At 51.8% G+C, this 25,405-nt stretch overlaps 1 protein-coding gene across 2 annotated transcripts; it reads left to right on the forward strand.

The window, feature by feature from the left end:
• The first annotated feature begins 2,544 nt into the window (after positions 1 to 2,544).
• Stac2 (SH3 and cysteine rich domain 2) lies at positions 2,545 to 23,118 on the forward strand. 2 transcript variants are annotated; one of them, XM_028889539.2, is made up of 11 exons: positions 2,545 to 3,116; positions 16,865 to 17,171; positions 17,652 to 17,749; positions 17,884 to 17,974; positions 18,561 to 18,673; positions 18,757 to 18,829; positions 18,921 to 18,982; positions 19,512 to 19,609; positions 19,917 to 19,968; positions 20,297 to 20,434; positions 21,663 to 23,118. In XM_028889539.2, exons 1-11 carry the CDS (start codon positions 3,027 to 3,029, stop codon positions 21,765 to 21,767), a joined length of 1,227 nt encoding a protein of 408 aa, XP_028745372.1. In that variant the 5' UTR covers positions 2,545 to 3,026; the 3' UTR covers positions 21,768 to 23,118. The 2 variants fall into 2 exon arrangements, with proteins under 2 accessions (XP_028745372.1, XP_028745371.1); XM_028889538.2 differs by having other exon boundaries at positions 2,653 to 3,116; positions 18,558 to 18,673.
• The last annotated feature ends 2,287 nt before the right edge of the window (positions 23,119 to 25,405 follow it).

The raw sequence follows: 25,405 nt of genomic DNA on the forward strand, positions 1-25,405 counted from the left end.
CTCACAGAGATCCGCCTGGCTCTGCCTCCCGAGTGCTGGGATCAAAGGTGTGCACCACTGCTGCCCGGATTTGAAAATTGAAACCTACAGCCATGCCTAGTTTCCAATTTTCATTAAAGAATTGAGTGTCTCAATAACTTGTTGAGGAGAGCCTTAAACTCTTTAACACAGGCAGGCCTTGAACTTGTCAGCATCCCGAAGAGCTGGAATTACAGCTATGCACCATCAAGTTTAGTCTAGCCCTGGGCTGGTGGGGAGCCTGATGACAGGCAGAACGTTCTGAGCATCAGAGGTCGGAGCTGCCTAGGGAAGGGAAATTGAAGGGGCAATGGAGTTGCCCTCCTCAGAGCGACAGAAGGGTCTTCAGGGGCTGAGATTGAGTGTGCCTTTGGGGAGACAGATTTGAGGGCTGAGCTCGGTATCCACTTTGGCTCCTTCCAGGGGAGTAAGGAGCCAGAGGAATCCCGCCAATGCAGTAGAGCTGGAGGGGAAGGGGATCAAGCCCCCATGACAATGAACCTGCATACCTGCCCTTGTCCTGTTTCTGCCAGTGACAAGCAGATCTCTATTCCTGGGCACAATAACCTGAGCAGTGCTCCAAGGGTGAGCTCATCCTTGAGAGGCTAGCCGCTCTGCCCTTCAAGCCTCACATGAAGCTGGATGCTGTCATCACCTGGGTCCTTGAGTGCCGCCACCCACGGCAGAGGAGGGGACACGCATACACCCAGAAGTCTCTCCGTCCACACGTAGCATCTCCCTTTCCTTGATCAGGCCAAGAGATGGAGTTAGACTCAGGGTGCTGGAGAAAAGGCTTGGGGAAATCAGTCCCAGTTTACGGCCGCACATTAGAAGCAGCACTTCAGATTGGGTGGGGGGACAGCCCCAGGCCCTACGCTTGACCAAACTGCAGTTATTGAAGGATTTTAGAAGGGCCTATCTTAGAGAGGCTTGGAGGTTTCCTGAATGAGGATGAAGTCCATCTCTGCTGAATCTAAACAGGAAGACTGGAAAGGATCTTAGCTTCCTGGCTTTTTATCTACAGAAAGAACTGTCTGCCTTGGCTTTTTATTTGGTTTGAGTTTTATTTTTATTTTTTTTTATATTTTTGAGACAGGGTCTCACTATGTAAGACCTGGCTGGTTTGAACTTACTATGTAGATAAAACAGGACTTGAACTCACTGAGACATGCCTTCCTCTGGCTATAGGAACACCCCACCATGCCTGGTTTGGCTTGAGTTTTGACCCATTAAGGTGTCTTTAATATGGGGCTGGAGAGATGGCTCATGGGTGAAGAATACTGACTGCTTAAAGAACCCGGGTTCTCCGGGTGGTGGCGGCGGCGGCGGCGGCGGCGGCGGCGGCGGCGGCGCACGCCTTTAATCCCAGCACTCAGGCAGCAGAGGCAGGCGAATCTCTGTGAGTTCGAGGTCAGCCTGGTCTCCAAAGCGAGTTCCAGGAAAGGCGCAAAGCTACACAGAGAAACCCCATCTCGGGGAAAAAAAAAAAAAAAAAAAAAAAAAAGAAGAACTCGGGTTCAATTCCCGGCACCCACATGGCAGCTCACAACTGTCTGTAACTTTAGTTCCAGGAAATCCAACACCCTCACAGACATACATGCAGGCAAAATAACAATGCACATGAAAAAAAAAATTTTTTAAATGGTGTCTTCAGTCTGTGATCCCAATATTAGGGAAGTAAGTTGAGTCAGGAAGAGGATGAGTTTCAGGCCAGCCTGGGCTACATAGTAAATTCCAGACCAGTCTGGGCTACTTAGAAAGACCCTGTCTCAAAGTCTCAAAAATAATGAAACAGGGACTGCTGAGATAGTTCAGAGGGTAAAGCACCTGTCATTCGAGGGCCTGACTTTAACCCCCAGCATCTATTAGAAAAGGCCAAACCCACCACACTGGGGGGGGGGGGCTCTAGGGTCATATTAGTGACCCTGACTCAGACTTCATGGTGGATGGCTTCTGAGGAATGACCCCCAAAGTTGACCTCCGGCAACGACACTCAACACACGGGCCACTCGTGTACCACACATGCACACACTCGGATGTACACGCGTGCGGATCATATACACACACCAAACAACAGCCTGCTCTCTGCTTTAGGAAGGGTCTGGAAGTCTAGTAGTGTTGTGTATATTTGGTGAGACCCTTTGCTGGGCAGAAAGGCATTAAGTGAATGGGTGAACGGGTCCTGTCTTTTTCTCTGCCAGGTTGCAGCATCTTCTTATCTGCACTAACAGAACGCTGTAACTTTTTCCTCTCGGCTGTTCTGCGGCAGCCCCAAATTATTCGTATTTCCAGACACTACTATGCTCGTCCCAGCCCTTCAATTTTGTTCCGCACCCCCTTCCATCTCGGGTTTTTTTCAGTGTCAAACAACTCCTCCACTTATTTACCCTCCAAACCCCTCCCCATCTGGCCGAGCCCCCCAAGACTCCACCCAGCTGTCCCTCCTAGCCACCTCCGCAGCCAATAGCTGAAAACCTTGATTTGCATAGCTGCGCGGGGGCGCGGCGGAGGGAAGGGGGAGGGACCAGGCGACCTCCTAAATCAAAGTTGGGAGGCTAGGACTGGGCGGAGGGGCCGCCGGGTGCAAGGCTGGGGCCGGCGCGGGGAGGGGGAGGGAGATGGGGGGCGGGCGCAGAGGACGGCGGAGCCGGCCGAACTCGGACAGCTCCGTCGCTCCCTCGCTCTGCTCATCCGCGCATCCCCACTTGCCTCCTCCTCTCGCAGAGCGCAGCATCCTCTGCAGACCCTTGGTCCTCACGCCCCGGGTCGTCCTGCTCCCGCGGCTCGTGGTAATTGCCTCCCTCTCTCCCGCCACCCGGACAACTTTCTCTTCTGGTGCCTGGGGTTAGGGGGCTGCTTTGCCTTGGGAGGGTTTCTCCTGAGGGTCACTGGAGAGCAGCCACTGGAAAAAGGCTTGAGAGTCCCAAAGAGACGCCCGCCACCCACAGCCTGCCCCCGGCGGGCCTGCCGTCGGGTCTCCGCACCCTCTCTTCCTTTATACCCCAACCATGACCGAAATGAGTGAGAAGGAGAATGAGCCGGATGACGCGGCCACCCATACCCCCCCGGGGACCGTCTCCACCCTCCAAGAAACCAAGGTAAGTCGGGGGGCAGAGGCCTGGCCCCGCCCGGGCACCTCTGGCTCGGAGCTCTGGTCACAGTGCCGGGGTCCCCTTGGGGTCACGGAAGCTGAACGGGGCCCGCGTGATTCCTAAGGCTGCGCGCCATGCCGGGAAGGGAGGAGAGGGTTCGCGATGAGGGGACCCAAGCAGCCGATCACACGACCACGACCCTCCGGGACGCGCGAGGAGCCGACGCGCTCCGGCTCCCTCCTGGGCGGTTGTAACTCGGCTTTGTTGGAGGGAATCGGCGCAGCGGAGGCGCGGGGCGTGTGTGGCCGTGTGTAGCGGGTGTGGGCCGGTGTACGCGCGCGTGTGTGCGTGCGAGGCGCACCCCTCCCGTGGCCGCCAGATCGGTGTCTGCGGCTCCCCGGTCCCCCTCTCTCCTGCCTCTCTGAATCCCTATTCACAACCGTCCCCTCTCTCTGGGCGTGCGTCTCTCCGGTTCTCTCCGCTTCCCTACGTGCTTCTCTGTGTGTCTCCGGCGTCCCTCTCTGACCCACAGCAGCCTGGCATCCACCTCGCGGACGGGTTAGGCTGGGAGCCCTGGAGGCCGCGGCCCCCGGAGCGCAGCTTTCGAGCCGGTGCTGGGGGCTGCGGCAGCACCGGCCGTCGGTGGCGGGCGGGGACCCGGAGTGTTGCGGCTCCAGAGCCAGAGGCGGCCCCACCCCCCACTCGGAGAGCCTGGAGAGGGGAGGAGAGAGGGCAGAATCAAAAGAAGTCATCGTAATTAATGAATGTCATAATTAACCCTAATTATGTATGATTGTTACTCTTGTGGGAGTCACAATGAATAAATTATTCTCCTGTGAAGGCAGGCGGAGCCCAGACTGCGGGAACTGAAAGGGGTGGGGGAGGCCGATGCTCACATTCCACCTCCCAACCCTAATGTGTTTACCCCCCTCCCCAACTTCTAGGTGCTCATGAAGTTCTGTGGGAAGCTACCTGAGCGGCCCGGGAATGGGAAGAGAAGGGACTGTAGGAAGGAGCCCTTACCCCTCCCTAGACTTCAGGCCAAGACTCCCTTCCCTTCTACCCTGGTGTTTGTTACCATCCTGGTCCTGTGACCAGGAGAGGTGTGGTGAGAACCAAAAATGGGTGGTGTCTTGGGGCTCCCTGGGGTCACAAGCTCCTACACAGCTCTTCCCAAGACCCTCTTCCACCTCGGTCCATCTGGACGACCCCTCAGAATGTGAGGTTAATTCAAGGTCAAGGTCATGACGGCAGCGAGCACAGGGAATTGAACAGGGAGGGTGGAGTCTGCCTGAAGCTCTCCAGGTAGCTACCCCGCGCCTGCACCTAGGGACCCTGCCCCTCTCCCAAGTCCAAGTCTCTTAGTGTTTTGAGACGAGGTCTTGCTAAGTATCCTTGGCTGGCGTAGAACTCACTGTGTATTCCAGGCTAGCCTCAGACTTTTAGCCATCCTCTACCTCCCGAGAGCTAAAATTGCAGCTGTGAACCGCTTTACCCGGGTCCCTCACGTCCAGGATTCAGTGCACCCGTGGCCTTCTGCCTTCTTTTAAAAAAATGTGTGCCACATTTCAGACCCCCTTAGGGTGCCAAATCTCTTCTGGAAAGGAATGAAATGGGAGGACAGCGCTTGGGTTATCCAACATACAAAGGGGATCCTGGGAGCTGGGCCTCACGCTGAGTTCCAGTTCAACCTCTTCACCGCCCTGTTGTCAACCCGGGCAGACACACACAGTCTCCCTGTCGTCTTCCTAGAGAACGGAGGGGCTCCCAACGCCTGCCGCATGAGAACCTGTCTGCTCCTACCCCTCCTTGGGAGTTCCCCAAGGCAAGCAGGAGTCTGGAGCTTGCTGTCTCAGCAACCTCAAGGATGCATGCTCAGCTGGGGGGGGGGGTCAGACCCAGGGCAGGGCTGCATCTCCCATCAACCCAAGGACCCTCCAATGTCATCTGCTCTGGCTCTGAGCCACAGAAGGTCTGGAGGAGTAGAGGAGGGGATGCCACAGCTGACCCGCTCTGTGCCCGGCTGTTTGGGCCCCCAGCCTTGCCCCCTTCATCCCTGTGAAGGACTCTGAAATGACCTCACAGACAGGACTGGGGTATGTCAAGGGGCTGTCCGTGAGGTCATTTCACGGCCCCCTTCCAGCTGGGAACTCAGGGCTTTGCTCAGCCCCTTCCAGCCCTTCTCCAAAGAAGCCTGTACCTCTAGACTCCGAGGAGGGAAGACAGAAAAGAAGGGTGCTACCCACCCAACGCAGTGTGAGGCAGGTTCAACAAGGGCCGGGTGCCCAGAAGCCAACATTCTGTTCTTAGTCATCAGCTTGGTGCCCCCAGGCATTTCTTGCCCATATGAACCCAGTTTCCTGCTTAGCCTCAGCCCTCTGCCCAGCCTACGCAGCGATCTTCTAGGTAGGTCCGCTTTCTCTTAGGGTCCCGTTCATCCTATGATGTTACTTATCCCCCCCTTTGGTGTCGTCCCAGAAGACCCCACCATGCCTGCTTTGCCTTCTGAGTCATTCTTCACCATATCCGACACCACCCACTGCCAGCTGCCTGGTACTGTTTCAGGAGATGGCATGGGAAACTGAGGAAAAAAGGAGCCTCCAGGGAGCTTCCAGGGAGAGAATCCTGGCGGGTTGGGCTCCTTCTCTGAGGAGTTCAGAAGAGGCCTGGTGACCTGGGCCACACGCCAGACAGTCTGCAGGTGCACTGGCAGGGATCCGGACCCAAGCGAAATGGCTTACTAAGGAGCGTACCAGAAATGGATCCCTGCCGTGGGGACGCCGAGACCGCTGGTCAGGTTTGGTGAAATGCTTACCAGGTGTCTTAGTGTTCTATTGCTGTGAAGAGTCACCATGACCGCGGCAACTCTTTTAAAGGCAAACATACCATTTCAACTGAGGTGCAGTCCGTTATCATCTTGAGGAGAAGCATGGCGGCACGCAGGCAGATGTGGTGCTGGAGAAGGAGCTGGGAGTTCCACATCTGGATTGGCAGGCGGCAGGAGGAGAGTGTGACACTGGGCCTGGCTTGAGCTTCTGAAACCTCAAAGCCCGCCCCCATGACACACCTCCTCCAACAAGGCCACACCTCCAGTAATGCCACTCCCTGTGAGTCTAGGGGGAGCATTTTGTTTTTAAAGACAGGGTTTCTCTGTTGTAGCTTTGGTGCCTGTCCTGGATCTCGCTCTGTAGACCAGGCTGGCCTCGAACTCACAGAGATCCGCCTGGCTCTGCCTCCTGAGTGCTGGGATTAAAGGCGTGCGCCACCACTGCCCGGCCTGGCATCAAGCCGTTTGAGCCGTCCTATCCTGCCCTCTGGCCAAAGCCCTTGTCATCTGCCAGTCACCTAGGTGGAAATTCCATTTTTTTTTCCAAACTCTTTTCTGCTCTCCTGGAATGTGGGGCCCACAGCTGAGTTAGGAAATCAGCAGGCAGAGTGGAGGCTGCCCTAGTGCCAGGGAACATTGTGTTTCAGACGCCTTTGGTACCCTTGCAGAGGTGGCTGTTGGCATTGAATTCCAGGGAGGGGTACACCAATAAAGCGTGCAGGTTAGACTTGGCGTGGGGGCGGGGTTAGATTCACAGGGATCGATCACTCTGGAAGTAATGGCCTCGGGAGGGGGAACATGACTGATGCCTTCACATAATTGGAATGTCTGGTGTGGCTAGGCGGGAATAGTCTAGTCAGAGCCAAGCGAGTGATGGGGGCTGATAGGCAGAAGTCACGGGGAGGCAGGTTCCAGCGCTATATAGGGAAGCACTCCCTAGCAACTGCAGCCGCCCAAAGATGGAAGGACTGTCCCATGAGGGAGTGAGCTTCCCATCCCGAGAGGCGACCAAGAGCCATTCATTCAGAGATGGTGTGACCACAGCAGCGGTGGGATGGGGTGGAGACTGATTTAGGTGTCTAGTCTTTCTGGTCCCTTCTAACCCTGAATTCCCTGACCAACACAATGGACAAGTCTGTGGAACAGTTGAGGGAAGGGAGGGGTCAAGGCAGGGGCCATGGCAGGAAGATATTCCTGGTTGTCTGATCTGAGCAGCCTGAGCTACCCATTCAGGCCCTGACGTTGGTACTTGCCAGCTAAGGACTCAGAGCAGGCATGATTAAACTCCTTTAGCATTCATTCCTCATCTGAACCATGGGACAATGACGATCTCCCCCAGAGGGTCTCCCTGGAGCCTGTGGCAGACAGTGTCAGATGTTAGCCCAGATCCAGTGTTCTAATGCTGAGAACCCTTTACGGAGTCAAATCCCTGCTTGGCTGATCTGTTTGGATCCAGATCTTTGTATTGCCCGAGAGTAGCCAGTGATGCCTCCTCCTTCTTGGATGTGGGGAAACTGAGGCTTGGAGAGAGGAAGCACAGTGATTTGCACTCAGATAACAGGTTAATTTCGCCCTGCCCCCAGCACATCTCTAACTTTACCTCCTGTGTGCTCTGTACCTTGAGCCCCCGCCCCCAGCCGAACATGGGTGGCAGGAACTGGGGTCAGGAAGGGTGGCGGTGGTGTTCATTTTCCTCTTGGACCCCAGCAAAGCCCTACAGCTCTGGCACTGACAGCCACAGCCTGACCCAAGCTGGCTGGTATGTGGAGTCGAGTTCTTCCTTGTCTTTTCTGGCTTGGCCCCTCTGCTGCTGCGCACAGGCATCTGGGGCCCCAGGCCTTGCTTCCCATAGATGTACAAAGCAGCCCACAGTGCTGTCCAGGAAGCCGAGTTTGGAAGGAAATGAACAACTGAGTGTGCCAGACACCCTAGAGCTCTGGCCTCCCAGCTGGCACACCAGAACCCGCCTTGTGCCCAAACATCCCCTCTGCTTCCCCTCCGTCTTGCTGCCTGCTGGCCTCTGGGAGGCTGGAGGGGCCACTACCTCCATCCCTTTGGCATACACAGGTGCTAGGCAGACAGCCACAGCACACAGGCTGCCTGGCATGCCAGCTGGGCACCCTGGCCAAGACTCCCTGTCTGGAGCCTGGCCCAGGCCCCCCTTTTCTGTTGCTGGTGGAAAGGAGTGGGCAGGAATAAGGTAACTCTCCACAGGAAGAGAGAGGGGCAAGGCTCTGGATAAGGAAGTCGCCATACCTTGCTCTCCACAAACTCAGTGAGGGTGTATTTGAAGGAGGGGTGCTGCGAAGAACCCCAGCCTCCGAGCAGAACTGGCCGTGGCTCCACAAAGCCAGTGATGTGTTTGTCAGAGGCACAGTGACTGAGTACCTACTGTGTGTTGGAACTGGAGGTGACTGGCCTCTGATTCAGTCTCAGGAGGAGTTAGAAATTGACAAGAGAAGTGAGGTGGCGGTGGTGGTGGCGGCGGCGGCGGCGGCGGCGGCGGCGGCGGCGGCGGCGGCGGCGCACACCTTTAATCCCAGCACTGGGGAGGCAGGGGCGGGTGCATCTCTGTGAGTTCCAGGCCAGCCTGGTCTATAGAGTGAATTCCAGGATAGCTGAGGCTACCCAGAGAAACTCTATCTTGAAAACAAAACAAAACAAAAAAGAAGTTGACAGGAGTAACCTGAGCTTGGGGCTGGAGAGATGGCTCAGTGGTTAAGAGCACCGACTGCTCTTCCAGAGGTCCTGGGTTCAATTCCCAGCACCCACATAGCAGCTTACAACTGTAACTCCAGCTCCAGGGGACCTGACACCCTCACACAGACATACATGCAGGCAAAACACCAATGCACATAAAATAAAAATAAATAAATTATATATATTTAAAAAAGAGGAACCTGAGCTGGTGCAGTTCTGTCCTAAGGCAGGCCCAGGGAGTACCTATAACAAGTCTTTTTCTGTCCTGCCAGCTCCCCAAAAAAATGACACAGAGACTTCTTATTAATTATGAAAGCTTGACCTATAGCTTAGGCTTCTTTCTAACTAGTTTTTATAATTTAAATTAACCCATTTATATTGATCTGCATCCTGCCACATGGCTTGTGGCTGTTACCTTTCTTCCTGTACATCCTATTTGCTCTGTTTCTCCTGGCATCTCCACTTTTCTTCTTCCCAGAGTCCTCTCTGTCCCTGGAAATCCCACTTATACCTCCCGCCTAGCCATTGGCCATTCAGCTCTTTATTACACCGATCCCAGCAACTTTTCTTCACACAGTGTACAAATATTCCACAAGTTTCAGAGGAGGAAATGGATCTATTGAACTTGTGGGATATTTGCACACTGTGAAAATGTATTGCTGGGATCGGTGTAATAAAAGGCTGAGTGGCCAATAGCTAGACATAGGTGAGATTTCTGGAGAGAGAAAGGAAGAGGAGGAGAAATCTAGGTATGCAGGAGATGCCAACGAGACACAGAGGGAGTCAAACAAACAGAATGAAAGAAAAGTAAGAAGCCGCATGGTCAAGTGTAGATTAATAAAAGCAGGTCAATTTAAGTTATAAGAACTAGTGGGGGCCGGGCAGTGGTGGCGCACGCCTTTAATCCCAGCACTCGGGAGGCAGAGCCAGGTGGATCTCTGTGAGTTTGAGGCCAGCCTGGACTACCAAGTGAGTCCCAGGAAAGGCGCAAAGCTACACAGAGAAACCCTGTCTCGGGGGGGGAAAAAAAAAAAAAAAAAAAAAAAAAAAAAAAAAAAAAAAAAAAAAAAAAAAAAAAGAGCTAGTGGGTGGGTCAAGCCTAAGTGAAGGCCAAGCTTTCACAATAATAAGTCTCTATGTCATTATTTGTGAACTGGTGGCCCAAAGAAAAATCCAACTACATATGCTGTCCAGCGTGGAGGCTTGAATATCCAAATATAGGGCCTGGGAAAGCTAAAAAAAAAAAGAAAAAAAGAAAAAAGAAAAAAGTTCTGGACAGGGATCCAGGTGTGGGTTCCTAGTCCTGCAGTCTCTCGGGCAGGCCAGTGGCCAGCGTACAGAGATGCAGCTCCTGGACATTGTCTGCAGGCTTGAGCCAGCCAGAACCATGTGTCAGCACCATGCACTAAGCTGAGGCATGGGGTGGCTGACATGACAGTTTGAGATTTGTCTCAGGAGAGATCAGAGAACACTGAAGGCACCTAATAAAGCCAGGTCCAGACACAGAAGACCTCTAAAAAGGTACAGTATGGTTTTTTTTTTGTTATGTTTTGCTTTGTTTGTTTGTTTGTTTGTTTATTTGTTTTGAGACAGGGTTTCTCTGTGTAGCCCTGGCTGTCCTGGAACTCACTCTGTATACCAGGCTGGCCTTGAACTTACAAAGATCTGCCTTTCTCTGCCGCCCCAGTGCTGGTATTAAAGGCATGTGCCACCCCTGCCCAGCTGAAAGGTACAGTATGTTTAAAAATGTGCTAAGATGGGCCGGGCAGTGGTGGCATATGTCTTTAATCCCAGCACTAGGAAGACAGAACCAGGCAGATCTCTGTGAGTTCGAGGCCAGCCTGGTCTACAAAGGGAGATCCAGGATAGGCACCAAAACTATACAAAGAAACCCTGTCTTGAAAAAAAATGTGCATAAATGCTGAAAAAAAGAAAAGAAAATAGATATAGACAGTCATAGAAAAAATAAATAAAAATAAAAAGATAGTAAAGTAATATAAAAAAAAGCCACATAAAGATGGGAAATACATACAGGCATCTGGATCCTGTATGGTGCCTTGTTGACTTTAAATTTTTTAAATGCTAATGTACAAGAAACCAATAGCTTCTGAGAGACAATGGAAACTGCTAGATTAAATCAACCTATATATTTTAAGAATCTCTTAACTTCAAAATAGAAGTCAGAAGCCGGGCGGTGGTGGCGCACGCCTTTAATCCCAGCACTCGGGAGGCAGAGGCAGACGGATCTTTGTGAGTTCGAGGCCAGCCTGGGCTACCAAGTGAGTTCCAGGAAAGGCGCAAAGCTACACAGAGAAACCCTGTCTCGAAAAACCAAAAAAAAAAAATAGAAGTCAGAAAATATGTTGCATTGGGGGAGAGATTATGCTTTAGTTTCCATGGGAAACAAAAAGTTATAGTTCTCTTCAAAATTAATAAAGATCAGATTTAATTGGGGGAGACCTCATGGAAACCTTGGCTACAGACATGAAAAAAGTAATCAAGAAAGACTACAGGACAGGTGATATATATGCCGATTCCTTTACTATTGGAACAGCTCTGAGACTGGATGAGACATGATAAATCTTGTTGGCTACAGGGTCTTCATGACTTATTATTACATGCCATCCTTTCATATGAGTGGATAGATTTATATTACAATTTGGTTATACAGTACAAATGAACTTATAAAGTTAACAGATTCCTTTTACCTGCTCAAACACAGAACAAAAAAGCATCTTTAGCTGACTTGTGCACACCACACATTCATGTTTATGTTAATGCAGACATATATGTTACCTGTAAAAGTTTATGTGTTTTCAGAAAAAAAGAACCAGACACCAATAAAGACAAGTAGCCCAGGTGATCCAGGCTCAAAAATGCCTCTGTTGCAGTTTCCACAAAATTCTACATCCAGAACAACTTCAGAGCTGCTAGCTGAGACGATCCAGCCTCACAGACTATCCAGCCAGGACTTCAGATAAGCCCTGCACTTTCCCATTACACAGAGACTGGACAACAAATGTTACAGTTAGCTCTCCCAGGACTTGACCATTATCTTAATTTTCTCAGGGTCCCCAGACAACAGGAAGCAGTCTAGAGAACATGACACCCACATTCCCAAGATGTGGAATGGGTGGTTTTTGGTCATTCAGTGGGTTATGGGTGTTTGTCATTGTTTGGGGGGTTGGTTACAAGTTGTTATTGGTCATGGTCAGAAAAAAAGCTAAACTAAGAAAATTAGATTCAGGGATCTCTTTCTGAATATTAAAAAAAGGAGGATATAAATGTAGAAATGACAAAATACAGGGGTAGATTATTGAATCTACTTTTAAACTAAAAAAAACAACTATTAGTCAGATTAGTAGTTAGTCATCTATAATAATCAAACCTGTATTCATGTTAGGTATGTTTTCAAGATAAAACAGAGATATTTTAGATAGGTGGTCTTCAAATACTTCAGAGACCTACAGAATATGGCATTTAAGATGCTTTAATAACCTAAGGCTTTTCATGACAGTAAGATACATCTGCTTCTGGTAGCACCAATTTGTTTCAAAAAAGGATGATGGGCATTGAGAAACCATATGGAATTTGCTTTTATTGTGGCAAAGCTAGCCACTGGTCAAGAAGCTGCCCTTGCCTTGACTGCTGACAGTATGCTGTCCAAACTAGACAAGCAGGACACAAAAGAAAGCAACTGCTGAACTTTGCCAAGACAAGGTAGTATAGTCCTTTAAAATTCTTGCATCACAAAAAGCCTATCAGACATTCTCGGCCCGCAGGCTGAAAATGGATGCCCCAGTATTGCAGAGGAACCTTGGGTAACTGTCCAGTCAGCCAACTTCTCTGTTGTTTCTATAGTTTTGGAAGTTTTCTCTACACTTCCTGTTTACTCAGGTAATATTATATCCTTCTTGGGTCTTTGATGAGGTTAAAGACTAGATAGTTATAGTTTTACAATTTTCCTTGTTAACAAATTCAAAAAAAGAAACATACATAAGAGATGTAAAGTTTATAAGGTTGAGAAACATAAAAGTTTAATTTGTTTATCTAAGAAGGTGTTTTAATGTACACAAATATATTTTTAGGATGCTAATACAAGTTATGATAGAAAATGGTTTAGGTATAAAACTTTGGACTCATCAAGATAAGATAGATAATAGAATAGTTTAACAAATACAAGTGGACTGGACATTGTGAATGCAGTTTTTTTTTTTTTTTTTTTTTTTTTTTTTGGCTTTTTGAGACAGGGTTTCTCTGTATAGCTTTATGCCTTTCCCAGAATGCACTCTGTAGACCAAGCTGGCCTTGAACTCACAGAGATCTGGCTGGCTTTGCCTCCCAAGGATTAAAGGCGTGAATGTAATTCTTACATGATAATTGTTTTTATTGTATATAATTTTAGTATTAGAGTTATAACTTTTCCTTTTTATCCAGACAAAAATGGGGAAATGTTGTGGGGTATTTGCACACTGTGTGAAAATGTATTGCTGGGATTGGTGTAATAAAAAGCTGAACGGCCAATAGCTAGACATAAGTGGGATTTCTGGGGAGAGAAAGGAAGTGGAGGAGGAACTAGGTGTGCGTGCGGGAGATGCCAATAAGACGCTGAGGGAGTTGGACGAAGCAGGTTAATTTAAGTTGTAAGAGCTAGTGGGTCAAGCTTAAGCTAAGGCTGAGCTTTCATAATTAATAATAAGTTTTTGTGTCATTATTTGTGAGCTGGCAGCCCAAAGAAAAATCCAATTACATGAACTTCTGTGGGAAAGGCTCTTCTCAGGCAGGGAGGGCTTCTGGAGGTGTAGAAGGCAGAGAAAAGAGTATGAACATCAAAGCTCCCAGGCGTAAAAGCATGGGTAAGTTTGGATTCCTGGTGTCTGGGCTGCAGGAAGACACAGGTGGGAAAGACAGACAGCTTCTATCCCCTTACCAGGGATTCTCTCCATTGAAATTGGGCTATCTCCTGAGGAGTCTTTCTTTCTTTCTTTCTTTCTTTCTTTCTTTCTTTCTTTCTTTCTTTCTTTCTTTCTTTCTTTCTCTCTCTCTCTCTCTCTCTCTCTCTCTCTCTCTCTCTCTCTCTTTCTTTCTTTCTTTCTCTCTTTCTTTCTTTTTTTTATTTTTCCAGACAGGGTTTCTCTGTGTAACAGCCCTGGCTGTCCTGGATCTCACTCTGTAGACCAGGCTGGCCTCGAACTCTCAGAGATCTGCCTGGCTCTGCCTCCCGAATGCTGGGATTAAAGGCGTGCACCACCACCACCTGGCCGAGGTTTCTTTAGGATAGATTTTATTTGTTTTTTAATTATGTATATGTGTGTGGGTGTGTACATGGGAGTTCAGGTGCCCCACAGGGGCCAGAAAAAGAAGGCATGCTGTGGATATTGCTCTATATAAATAAAACACTGATGGCCAGTGACCAGGCAGGAAGTAGGTTGCCAGGCAGGAAGTAGGTGGGACAAGGAGAGAGGAGAATTCTGGGAAGTGGAAGGCTGAGGGGAGAGACACTGCAGCCACCGCCAGGACAAGCAGCATGTAAAGACTCTGGTAAGCCACCAGCCACGTGGCAAGGTATAGATTTATAAAAATGGGTTAATTTGCTGGGCGGTGGTGGCGCACGCCTTTAAACCCAGCACTTGGGAGGCCAGAGGCAGGCAGATCTCTGTGAGTTCGAGGCCAGCCTGGGCTACCAAGCGAGTTCCAGGAAAGGCGCAAAGCTACATAGAGAAACCCTGTCTCAAAAAACCAAAAAAAAAAAAAAAAAAAAAAAGGTTAATTTAAGATAAAAGATAAAAGAACAGTTAGCAAGAAGCCTGCCATGGCCATACAGTTTATAAGTGATATAAGCGTCTGAGTGATTATTTTATAAGTGGATTGTGGGACTGCGGGGCTTGGGGAACCTAGAGAGAAGCCCCCCAGCAACAAAGGTGTGGGGTCCTCTGAAGCTGGAGTTATAGGGGATTGTGAGCCCCCGTCCTCCATGGGTGCTGGGAACTGAACTCTGGTCCTCTGTAAGAGCAGCACATGCTCTTAACCACTGAGCTATCTCTTCCAGCCACAGAAAAAGTTTCTTGGCAAGGTCAGGGGTCATGGCCTGGGATCTCCACCAGGGAATGTGGTGCTGAACCAGGCTTTGGATAGCAGGTCTGAACTAAGACAAGACAATGATGGTAATGAGGTGGGTGGCTGCAGGGTATGGACTGGAGATATGACCTGGGGAGAGAATCAGCCTTGAGATTACAGGACAACTTTCCTGCCCTGCATCCCACCTGTTGGAGAACACAGCAATATTTTGTCTCAAACCAACGATAAAACTAGGTTTTTACAGGGTGTAATAGAGCATGCCTTTAATTCTAGCACTTCTAACACTTAGGAGGTAGAGACAAGTGAATCTCTATGAGTTTGAGGCCAGCCAGGGCTACAGAATGAGACCCTGTCAATACAAAACAGAATAAAAGGAAACTTCTTTTTAGTTCTTGAGATGGTGTCTTGTGATCTCAGACTGGCTTCAAACTCATGTATCCAAGGAAGACAACCTTGAACTTCTGACCTTCCTGCCTCTGCCTTCTTATCTTATTGGTAACAAACCAAAAAGTTCTGGTGTTTTGTATGAGTGATTGGCCTTCCCATTTATCTGTGCACCATGTGCATTTCTGGTGCTCAGAGAAGCCAGGAGAGGGCACCGTATCTCTTGGGACTAGAGTAATAGACAGCTGTGAGTACAGACAGCGGTGAGTTGCCCTGTGAGTGCTGAGACTCAAACCCAGGTCCTCCTCAAGAACAGTAAGTGTTCTTAACTACTGAGCCAATTCTCCAGCCCCCCTGGTGTGTTTTGTTTGGGCCCAGAGGTTATTGTATTTCTGTTTATTTGTTTGTGACAGGATCTTGCTATGTAGCCTATTGGCCTCATACCAAGACAGCCTTCCTGCCTTTGCCTCCCAAGTCCTGGGAGCCTGCTCCACCCACCCCCCCTTCAAATAAGGTAGGGTTTTCTGTAGCCCAGTCTGGCCTCAAACTCACAACGTAGTCAAAGATGACCTTGAATGTCTGATCCTCCTACCTCTACCTAGCACTTCAGAGTGCTGGGATTACAGATGTGTGCCAGCGGGTCCAGTTTTATGTAATGCTGGGGATTGGATCCGGAGCTGCTTGCATGCCAGGTAAGCACTCTGCCGACCGAGCGACATCTACCAAGTAACTAGGACAACAGCGCAATGGCTGGTGTGTGCCCTAAAAAAGACTGATGGACCTCACTGTGCGTGTGTACAGGATGCCTTCCATGATTTACTGCTAAAGGGGTGGGGAAGGTGGGGGGCTGGGAAAAAAACAAAAAGCATACTGCATTTCTTTTTCCAAAGAAAAAGGAAATATTTTAAAATCATCTCCATATAATTTCACGCAAGTCTAGTTTGGGAGGCTAGGGTTGTAGCTCAATTACTAGAGTGTTTGCCTAGCATGTGTGAAGCCCTGAGCGTGATCTCCAGCTCTGAATAAGGCAGAGGATTATTGCACGCCTGCGATCCCAGCACTTAAGAAAATAGAGGCAGAAGGGTCAGAAGTTCAAAGTCATCTTCCTTGGCTGCAGAATTTGAAGCCAGTAGGAGATACATGAGACACTATCTCAAGAATAAAATTAAAAAATCTAGTTTTATTCTCCATTTTGTATTGAGACGGGTTTTACTATGTAGCCCTGGCGGCCTCAACTCGACAGAGATTCACTTGCCTCTCCCTCCTGAGTGCTGGGATTAAAGCCTTGCATCATCACACCCTGCAAAAGTCTAGTTTTATTGTTTGTTGGAGACTAGATCTTGCTCTGCAACCCAGGCTGGCCTGGAACTTCTGACCCTCCTGTCTCTATTTCCTGAGTGCTGGTCTTACAGAAGGATGCCACCATATCCAGCCTAGGTTGTTTTTTTTTTTTTTTTAAGTGTGTGGAGGGGAGGTGATCTGGCTTCACCAAGTCAACCTTAACTGGCTGGAGTAGACCAGCAGCGGCTCCTTGACCACTTGGTTTCCAGTCTCCACTACTTCTAAGCATGTGCCTGCCTGGCTAGAATGCCCTTAAAATTCCCTGCTAGTTGTCTGTGGGATTCTGGGAGGCAGGATGGCCAGAGCAGGAGTCTCTGGTAGTTCTTTCTGTTGGCTCTGGTCCTCAGCTCCGGGGCTGCCTCTCCACAGGAGACACAGGAAGCCCTCCAGCCTCACACTCACAGCTTCCTCCTCCTTCTCCCAGCTCCAGCGGTTTAAACGCACCCTCTCTCTCAAAACCATCCTTCGAAGTAAGAGCGTGGAGAACTTCTTCCTCCGCTCAGGCTCAGAGCTGAAGTGCCCAACAGAGGTGCTGCTGACTCCGCCCACCCCACTGCCTCCTCCGTCTCCACCACCTGCATCCACAGATGGGGGTCTACCCACCCCGGCACCCTCGCCGTGCCCAGTCCCACGCCCCTTGGCACCACTCAAACCAGTACGGCTGCACAGCTTCCAGGAACACGTCTTCAAGAGAGCCAGCCCTTGCGAGCTGTGCCGTCAGCTCATCGTAGGTAGGTGCCTGGGCCCCGTGGCAGGCCAGAGGAAGGGCTGGTGGGCGCCTGGGAAGAAGCCATGGCATTGCCTGATACTGGGGAACTGCAACACAGTCTCACACGTCTAACTGTGCCTCCTCGTTCCCTGGGGAGGCAGATGAGCGTTGAGTGAGTCTGGGCTTTAGTTCATTGCTCGAGTACTTGCCTACCGCGAATGAGACCTTGGATTCTATATTACCAACTCTGCGAAGAACGATAGAGTCATGGGCGGTTTTTTACTCTTTGGTTTTTGAGACAGGGTCTCTCTGTGTAGCCCTGGTTGTCTTGAAACTCGCTCTGTAGACCAGGCTGGCTTAGTACTCAGAGATTCGTCCGCCTCTGCCTCCAGAGCGCTGGGATTAAAGGCGTGCGCCACCGGGCTTCCTGTTGTTGCTGTTCCTTGGCATGGGTGTGTCCTTTCTTGGCCATTTCCTCTCGCTGAGCCCGAATCTCTCCTAGGAAACTCCAAGCAGGGCTTGCGATGTAAAACATGCAAAGTCAGCGTCCACCTCTGGTGCTCCGAGGAGATCTCCCACCAGCAATGCCCGGGCAAGACGGTGAGTGGGAGTTGGCATGTGTCAGACCCCTCGAGGCTGGCTCCTCCTGTGGGGTGGCCCCGGGCTTGGGCAAGGCCAACCCCTCCATGGGTCATTATATCTCTGTGTTCTCTCTGCACCTCCTTTTGCCCCAGTCCACCTCTTTTCGACGAAACTTCAGTTCCCCACTCCTGGTGCATGAGCCACCACCAGCCTGTGCCATGAGCAAAGAGTCCCCACCTACTGGTAAGTGCCCTACACCCCCTGGCCCCTGTCTCCGAGGATTTCCTGGAAGAAATCCCACATATTTCAGTTCCATGCCGGAGTCACACTGGTACCGCCTCTTCCTGGCACTCCCTACTTCCCTTCCGGGATGCTCCTGTCCTGAATGTAGGCTCCATTTATTTACTTGTTCATTGGTCTCTCGACCAGCGATTTATAGAGTATCTACTTAGCTTGGGGCACTGTGCCAGACATTGAGAGACAGTACTGAGGAAGATGGGATTGAGTTGGGTATGGTGCTCCATGCCAGGCATTCCAGCCCTCAGAAGGCAGAGGAAGGGGATAAACAGTCAAAGCCATCATGGGAGTCTAGGGTGAATTCAGGCTGGCAAGTGGGTACCATCCTGGGCTAAGTGAGACACTGTCTTATAAACCAAATAACAATAACAAATGCATAGAGCTGGTCAGGGTTAGGTCAGCTCATCAGGAAAAGGCACTTGCCACCAAGCCTGACGATCTGAGTTCTAGCCCTGGGCCCCACATGGTTGAGCTTCGGGGTGAATCCAGGCTGGCAATCAGGTGCCAGGCACTGAAGGTGGATGCTTAGCAGGGACCATCGGGAAGGTGGACCCAGTTTATGAGACCCTGCGCTATGGCACCTCCCTGGCACTGATGAACCGCTCCAGCTTCAGCAGCACGTCTGAGTCCCCCACACGGAGCCTGGTATGCCGGGCGCAGAAGGGGAGCCCTCAGAGGGAGGGCCTCTGAGGATGACTGTGGCTGATCCTCCTCCTGTCTCTCCCCAGAGTGAGCGGGATGAGCTAACACAAGACGGGGAAGGCAGCATCCGCAGCTCAGAGGAGGGGCCCGGTGACAGCGGTGAGCCAGAGAGACATCCCCAGGCCCAGGGAGAGGGTGGGGGAGGCACTGCTTGAAGCTTCACACTCTGCTCTCCCCTTGGTGTCCCCAGTATTCACAGCACCAGCGGAGAGTGAAGGATCAGGACCAGAGGAGAAGAGCCCTGGACAGCAGGTGAGCCTGGAGTTAGCTTGGAGCCCACAGGCCACTTCTTGCCATTGATCACTATGTACTTAAGGGCACAGCAAAGCCAGGAGTGGTGGTGCATGCCTTTAATCCCAGCACTGGGGAGGCAGAGGCAGGCGGATCTCTGTGAGTTCGAGGCCAGCCTGGGTCTACAAGTTCCAGGACAGGGTCCAAAGCTACACAGAGCTCGAAAAGAGCACAGTGTATACGGGCACTCACCGCTTCTTCCCTCGTGTCTCCTCAAGAAGAAGGACAGTCAAGATGAGAGGCACAGAAGGTGGGAGGGGTCCCCACTGTCTATTGCTCCATTCCTGCTCTCCCGGGGGCAGGTGGTTTCGAACTCAGCAGACAAAGGGTGTCCTTCCTCTCTATATCAGCGCCACCCCCACCCCATGATTAGGAAGATACACACTAGGCCCTATTACTGACCCCAGGGCAAGCACACTGACAGCGGGTGGACAGTGGGTGGACCAGGGCGGTGACCCACCGTCACTGACCCGGAACTCTCTTCCCACAGGCCCCAAACCTGTCTCTGCGGAAGGATGTGGGGCCTATGTACTCCTACGTTGCACTCTACAAGTTCCTGCCCCAGGAGAACAATGACCTGGCTCTCCAGTGAGTCCCTGTCTGTGGTCTAGCCTCACTGGTCCTGCCTAACCCCTACTGACCTTGGAACATAGGGTGATGAGAACCTTTTCTTCTTGCACATTTGAATATACTATGTCCACAGAGAGGCCAGAGTTGCCCAGGGTGATGGGTGTAGTATCCTGTCTTCTGCCCCAATTCTGGGCTATTCCAGGGAACCTGCTGTATCTGTGGTCTCAATGGCCTCAAAGAGCACCGAGAATCCTCTCCCACCGGCTGAGAGGGGCATGCAGGGCACCTGGGTACCCACATGCTGCCCCAGCTCTCTCTTTCCCAGGCCCGGAGATCGAATCATGCTGGTGGACGACTCTAATGAAGACTGGTGGAAGGTGACTTGGCAGGATGGGGTCTGAGGGGGCACTGATAGGTACTGTCCCACCTTCCCTTCGGGCCCCAAAGACCTCCCTTCCTCCCGTGGCTTGCCCAGGCCAAGCCCAGAGCCAATCCTTGGGCCTCATCAATTTCACCCTCCCTCCATCAGCTCCTTCTGCCCACCTCACGGCCTCCCAAAGTCAGAAGCCACCTCCATCTGGGGGCTGGAATAATGAGAGCCCAAGGTCTGGAGGACGATGGTACTGGCTCTGCGTAGGAACTGGGTCTAGAGAAAAAGTGGGGGGTGAAGCCGGTGCTCAGGCTCACTGCCAACCTCATCCCCAGGGCAAGATTGGCGACCGGGTTGGCTTCTTCCCAGCCAATTTCGTGCAGCGGGTGAGGCCGGGGGAGAGCGTTTGGCGCTGCTGCCGGCCCTTCTCTGGGAACAAGGAGCAGGGTTACATGAGCCTCAAGGAGAACCAGGTGGGTTCCAGGGCCCTTGCTGGGGCTCAAGCACGGTGTACACGAAGCCCTTGGAGCTGGAGCTGAGTTGGTGGCCTGTTTGCTTTGGGCCCCATCCCCAGCAGTATGTAAACTGGATGTGGATGGCATATACCTGTAACCTCGCTGAGGCAGGAGGATTGTCCTGGGCTAAAGCCTATACAGCAAGTGCCAAGGCTATGTACTGAGACCCAGTCTCAAAAAGACAAAACCAAACAAACAAAGAGATAGGATAGAAAGGACCTCCCAGGGGCCTTGAGCTGGTCGCCGACAAAAGGCAGCTTGATGTCAGAGGCAGTTGGAGGAAAACAGGAGCACTGAATCACGAATCTGGAGGCTCCGCTGTCTTCTGTTTGTTTGTTTTATTTATTTTATGTGCATGGGTGTTTTGTCTGCATGTATTTCTGTGCACCATGTGCGTGCCTGGTGCCCACAGAAGCCAGAAGAGGTTGTTGGATCCCTTGAGACTGGAGTCACAGATGGTTGTGAGCCGATGTGGGTGGTGAGAATTGAAACCAAGTCCTCTGGAAGAGCAGCCAGTGCTCTTAACCACTGAGCCATCTTTCCAGCCCCTGCTTTTTTGTTTTGTTTTGGTTGGTTGGTTGGGTTTTTTTTGTTTTTCAAGACAAGGTTTCTCTGTGTAACAGCCCTGGCTGTCCTGGAACTTGCTCTGTAGACCAGGCTGGCCTCAAACACTCAGAGATTCCCCTGTCTCTGCCTCCCGAGTGCTGGGATTAAAGGTGTGCACCACCATGGCCAGTTGTTTTTGTTGTTGTTGTTGTTGTTGTTTTTATTAGACAGTGTTTTACTATGTAGCCCTAGCCCTAGATGGCCTGGAACTCGCTAGGAAGGCCAGGCTGGCCTTGAATTCACAGACATTTGCCTACCTCTGCCTCCCAAGTGCTAGGATTTAGGGTGCCCTGACTAGATTTAAGTACTGTCTTTCGGCCCTCACACAAGCCCTTTCTCTCTGCCTCTTCCTCTGTGAATTGGGATTAGGAAGGGGCATTGGCTTAACTGACCACCAGGTTCAGCTCTGATGCTGATGTCCTGTTTGGTATGCTCTGGGTCCTGGTCATGCCGTTGATCCCTCCTAAGATCTGCTTGCATCAGCTCCATCCACACCAGATACCCTAACCCCACCCTCCCCTGGGGCATGTCCTCTGGAGCCACCAGCAACGCTCATTCCAGGTCTCACCTCTCTCCTCAGATCTGTGTAGGCGTGGGCAGAAGCAGGGATGCTGACGGCTTCATCCGCGTCAGCAGTGGCAAGAAGCGAGGCTTGGTGCCAGCCGACTCCCTGGCAGAGATCTGACAGGAACCAAGAGAACCCTGACGCTACCCCTGCCCATGCCTGGCCCTTGCTTCTGGCCTGAGAAGGAAGCCGGCATCCTGGCCACACCCTTCCTCTCCCCGTCTCTCTCCTAAGCATCACCCACCCCCACTTAGGAGCCTTCTGCACTGAGGAAGGTTTTATTTCTTGGGTGGGGTATCCTGAATGGGGTGATCTTCTGGGACTTGGGGAAGGGAGTCCAAAGAGGGAAGAAATGAGGAAGCTACAGGTAGGCCCACCCAGTGCCCAGGTACCACCTACTCGGGTTGCCACAATGAGTCCCACCCTAGGGAGTCTCCTGCTGTCCTCAGAGACTTTACCCATCCTGCCTCTGCATGCCTGACTCCTCTGCCCACAGCCTTTGCTTGGGTCTGTGTGTCCACCCCTTTGCAACTGGAGCCTTGTGAGAGGGCCTTTCGGTGTTCCTCAGCCCTCCACTCAGGATTGAGAGGGGACTGGGGACTGTGACAGAACCCTGAATTCACCACCGACACTCCTTCAATTCTCAGGAAAGTTCAGGAATCTTTTCCATTACTTGAAACCCCTAGGGACAGAGCAGGGGCAGGACTGAGGTCTGGAGGGGATGTGACATGTGAGAGAGTGTTCCGCTAAGGACCGTCCCCACCCAGCAGCCTCATCTTACCTTTGTCTACTAGAAAATGGTGTCCAAAAGCAGCCTGGACACAGACCCAGCTGAGAACAAGACGCTGGCCCCTGTCTGGTCAACACATTTCACTGTTAGGACTCTAGAAATCCCTATCACCAGAAGCAGCCAGCCAGGGTAGTCTGTGGTTGTGAGTTCAGATCTCTCTAAAAGCTCTGCCCTTAGATGGACCAGACTTATCCTTCTCCCCAGGCTCTACAGGGCCCCTCTCCGGGAGGAATACCTTGAGAGATAGAGGATGGATACGGAATGTTTGTTTTGGTCATCAGGAAGTGATGGTCTAGGAAACCCTGGCCCTCGTGGGCAGGACAAAGGACCTCTCCCTCAAAGGCTGCTTTTTTTTTCCTGGTGCCAGCCCCCTCCCTCCAAGCTCAGAGCCTCCTTTTTGCACCCTGATCATGTCAGCCAATGCCACCCCGAGTTCTGGGCACAGCCATGCCCTCCATACAGTGAGAAGACACAGATTCTCCAGCCCAACACACCTTGCCCCACTTTTCCCCCTAAGAGGGGATTAAAGCCACACTGCCCTGTTTGCTGCCATGAGGCCCCCCACCAGCAAAACCCCCGGGGTCGGGGGGCCCCCAATGCCCACTGTACATGAGGCTGCATGACGGGTCTGCGGGGGAGTTGCTGAGCCCCCAGACCCATAATTAAATGTTTCTTGTCTCAGCTTGTCTGCTCTGTGTATCTGATTGGAATAGAAAAAGCGGGCAGCGAGATGGGGCGGGGGCCGAGGGTAGAAGGGTAGAGGAGGTCACTGACCTCTGAGAGGAGGGGCGTCGTCGGAGTGGGATGAGCTAGCATGGGTACCGCAGAAAGATGCGGGAAGGACCGGAGTCCCGGCGGAGGAGGTGGGGCTGAGGTCACTTCTGGGTGCCTGGCGCACCATAGTCGCGCAGGGGGCGGACCCACAGTTGTTGACGCAGACCCGCGTGTTCCGGAGGGTGCTGTATAGCCTGGGGATCAGCCTCTCCCTGCAGCCCCCAAGCCCCAAATTCAAAGATGGTGGAGCGAAGAGAGGTGGACGCTGAGGCCTTGAGATGACTCAGCAGCGTCCGTCATCTGGTGCCTGGCGGCGGGAGGGGAGGGCTCGCGCGCCCCTCTGCCGCCCACCTGCTCCAGCCAAGCGACCGCCTTCCCGAGCCTGCCCAGCCGCGTCACTCGAGCGGCTCCTCGCGTGTCCTGGGCTATTTATAGGCACGGGCGGGGGGAGCAAGAGAGCCCGAGGCTGCTGCGGGGGTGACAGGGCACAGAAGGTGGGAATCTGCCTCTTTTGACAAGTACCCTCTCTGTTCATCCAAGTCTGGGTCCCGCCTCCGCCTTCTGAGCTAGGTAGGCGAGGTGGGACCAGACTGTGGTGCTTCCTCCTTGAGCATCCTTTGGGCCTCTTCATCCAGTAAAAGCCATAGTGTGGTGATACATTGTGTACCCTAATCAAATTTGTCTGAGGATCAGAGCCACTGGATTAAACACAGATGCCTGGGATTGGTGGCACACACTTTTAATCCTAGCATTCAGGTGGCAGAGATTTGTCTGGATTTCTGTGAGTTCAAAGCCACCCTGTATTACACGAGATTGACTCAGTCTAGGAGAGAAACAGAGCCAGGCAATGGTGGCACACACCTTTAATCCCAGCACTTGAGATCTCATGCCTTTGCTTGGGAAGCACATGTGACTTTAATCCCAGGAAGTGATGGCTGGACAGAGAAAGGTGTATAAGGTGTGCGGAGGACAGGAACCAGAGGGCTTTTCAAGGCTGAGGAACCTAGAGGTAAGAGGGGACTTGTTCCTTTGTGTCTCTGGTCTTTCAACAGTCACACCAATATTTGGCTCTGGGTTCTTTATAAGACCATTTAGGAATCCGTGTTACACCATACAGCTTGAGCAGCCCTCTCCTAGAATCCTCGCCCTGGAACTGGAAGGGAGTTTCACCCCCAATCTGAAGGCTTTCTTTTCTTTGAAATAGGATCTTGTTTTGAATTTAGTAATCGCCCTGCTTCGGCCTCCCGAGTGCTGGGATTGCAGGTAGGAAACACCATGCCTGGCTCTGAAAGCTACAGCGAGAATTCTGTAACCCGGGCAGGCCACCCCCCCCCACCCCAGTAGCTGAGATTACAGGTGTGCAATGCCATGGCTACCTTGAGGAGAGTTCACCTAATTAAGCCCCTGGTTCGACCCACTGAGCACGCCAGGAACTTCATGCTCTTTGGTCCTCTCACTGACCCAAACCAGACTCAACCCTCTGACAGACGAGGACACTGTGGTAGAGATGCTGGGTGGCTCACCGACGAAGGTCACACACTTTACACAGCACAAACTGTCCCTTTCACACTCGGGAAAACCAATGCCTGGAGAAGGCTAATGACTTGTCCTGATTATCAAGCAATCAGTGGCCCAGACATCTTACCATCCTGCCCTGTGTCGCTCAGTGCCTTAAGCCACTAGGCTGGAGGACAGCCTGATGCCGGGCCAGGGGCTCCAGAAATAGATGCTCCCACCTCACTGGAGACGAGTGGGAATGCTGAATTCAAGCCTTGTGCATACCCAGTGTCTGCCACCAGCCAGCAGCTGGCCTGCACCAGCCCCCTCCCCCAGTCTGTCTGCGCTGCTGAGCACAGCAGCCTTTTCGGGTGGCTGAGCCTCTGACAGCAGGCTCACAGCCTAGGGGCTGGGGACAGCTGCTGCCATCCCCACGATGGCCTCTGCTCTCCTCTTTGCCTGTTCTTGGGGATCTGGCTGGACCAGCAACACTACTGGCCCAGGAATCCCCAGAAATCTGCTGCCAGTACCATCTCTGACCTACACACGACCTTCTTCCTGAGCCCACTTGGTACACCCCACCTGGGCTCAAGAGAGACGCAGAAAGAGAAATCTAGGAGCCAGGGACAGGGAGGAGGCCTAAAGGGACAAGGGAGTAGATGCTGGAGATGGGGAAGACTCAGACGGGGAGGTTGTC

This window comes from Peromyscus leucopus, chromosome 8b (assembly GCF_004664715.2).
Source record: "Peromyscus leucopus breed LL Stock chromosome 8b, UCI_PerLeu_2.1, whole genome shotgun sequence".
In the NCBI taxonomy this organism is placed as follows: Eukaryota; Metazoa; Chordata; class Mammalia; order Rodentia; family Cricetidae; genus Peromyscus; species Peromyscus leucopus.

Coding starts and splice junctions, on each gene's coding strand:
- Stac2 (XM_028889538.2), top strand. CDS start 3,027: ATGACCGAAATGAGTGAGAAGGAGAATGAGCCGGATGACGCGGCCACC. Junction 17,172..17,651: donor GTGCCGTCAGCTCATCGTAG/GTAGGTGCCTGG, acceptor AATCTCTCCTAG/GAAACTCCAAGCAGGGCTTG. Junction 19,610..19,916: donor AACAATGACCTGGCTCTCCA/GTGAGTCCCTGT, acceptor TCTCTTTCCCAG/GCCCGGAGATCGAATCATGC.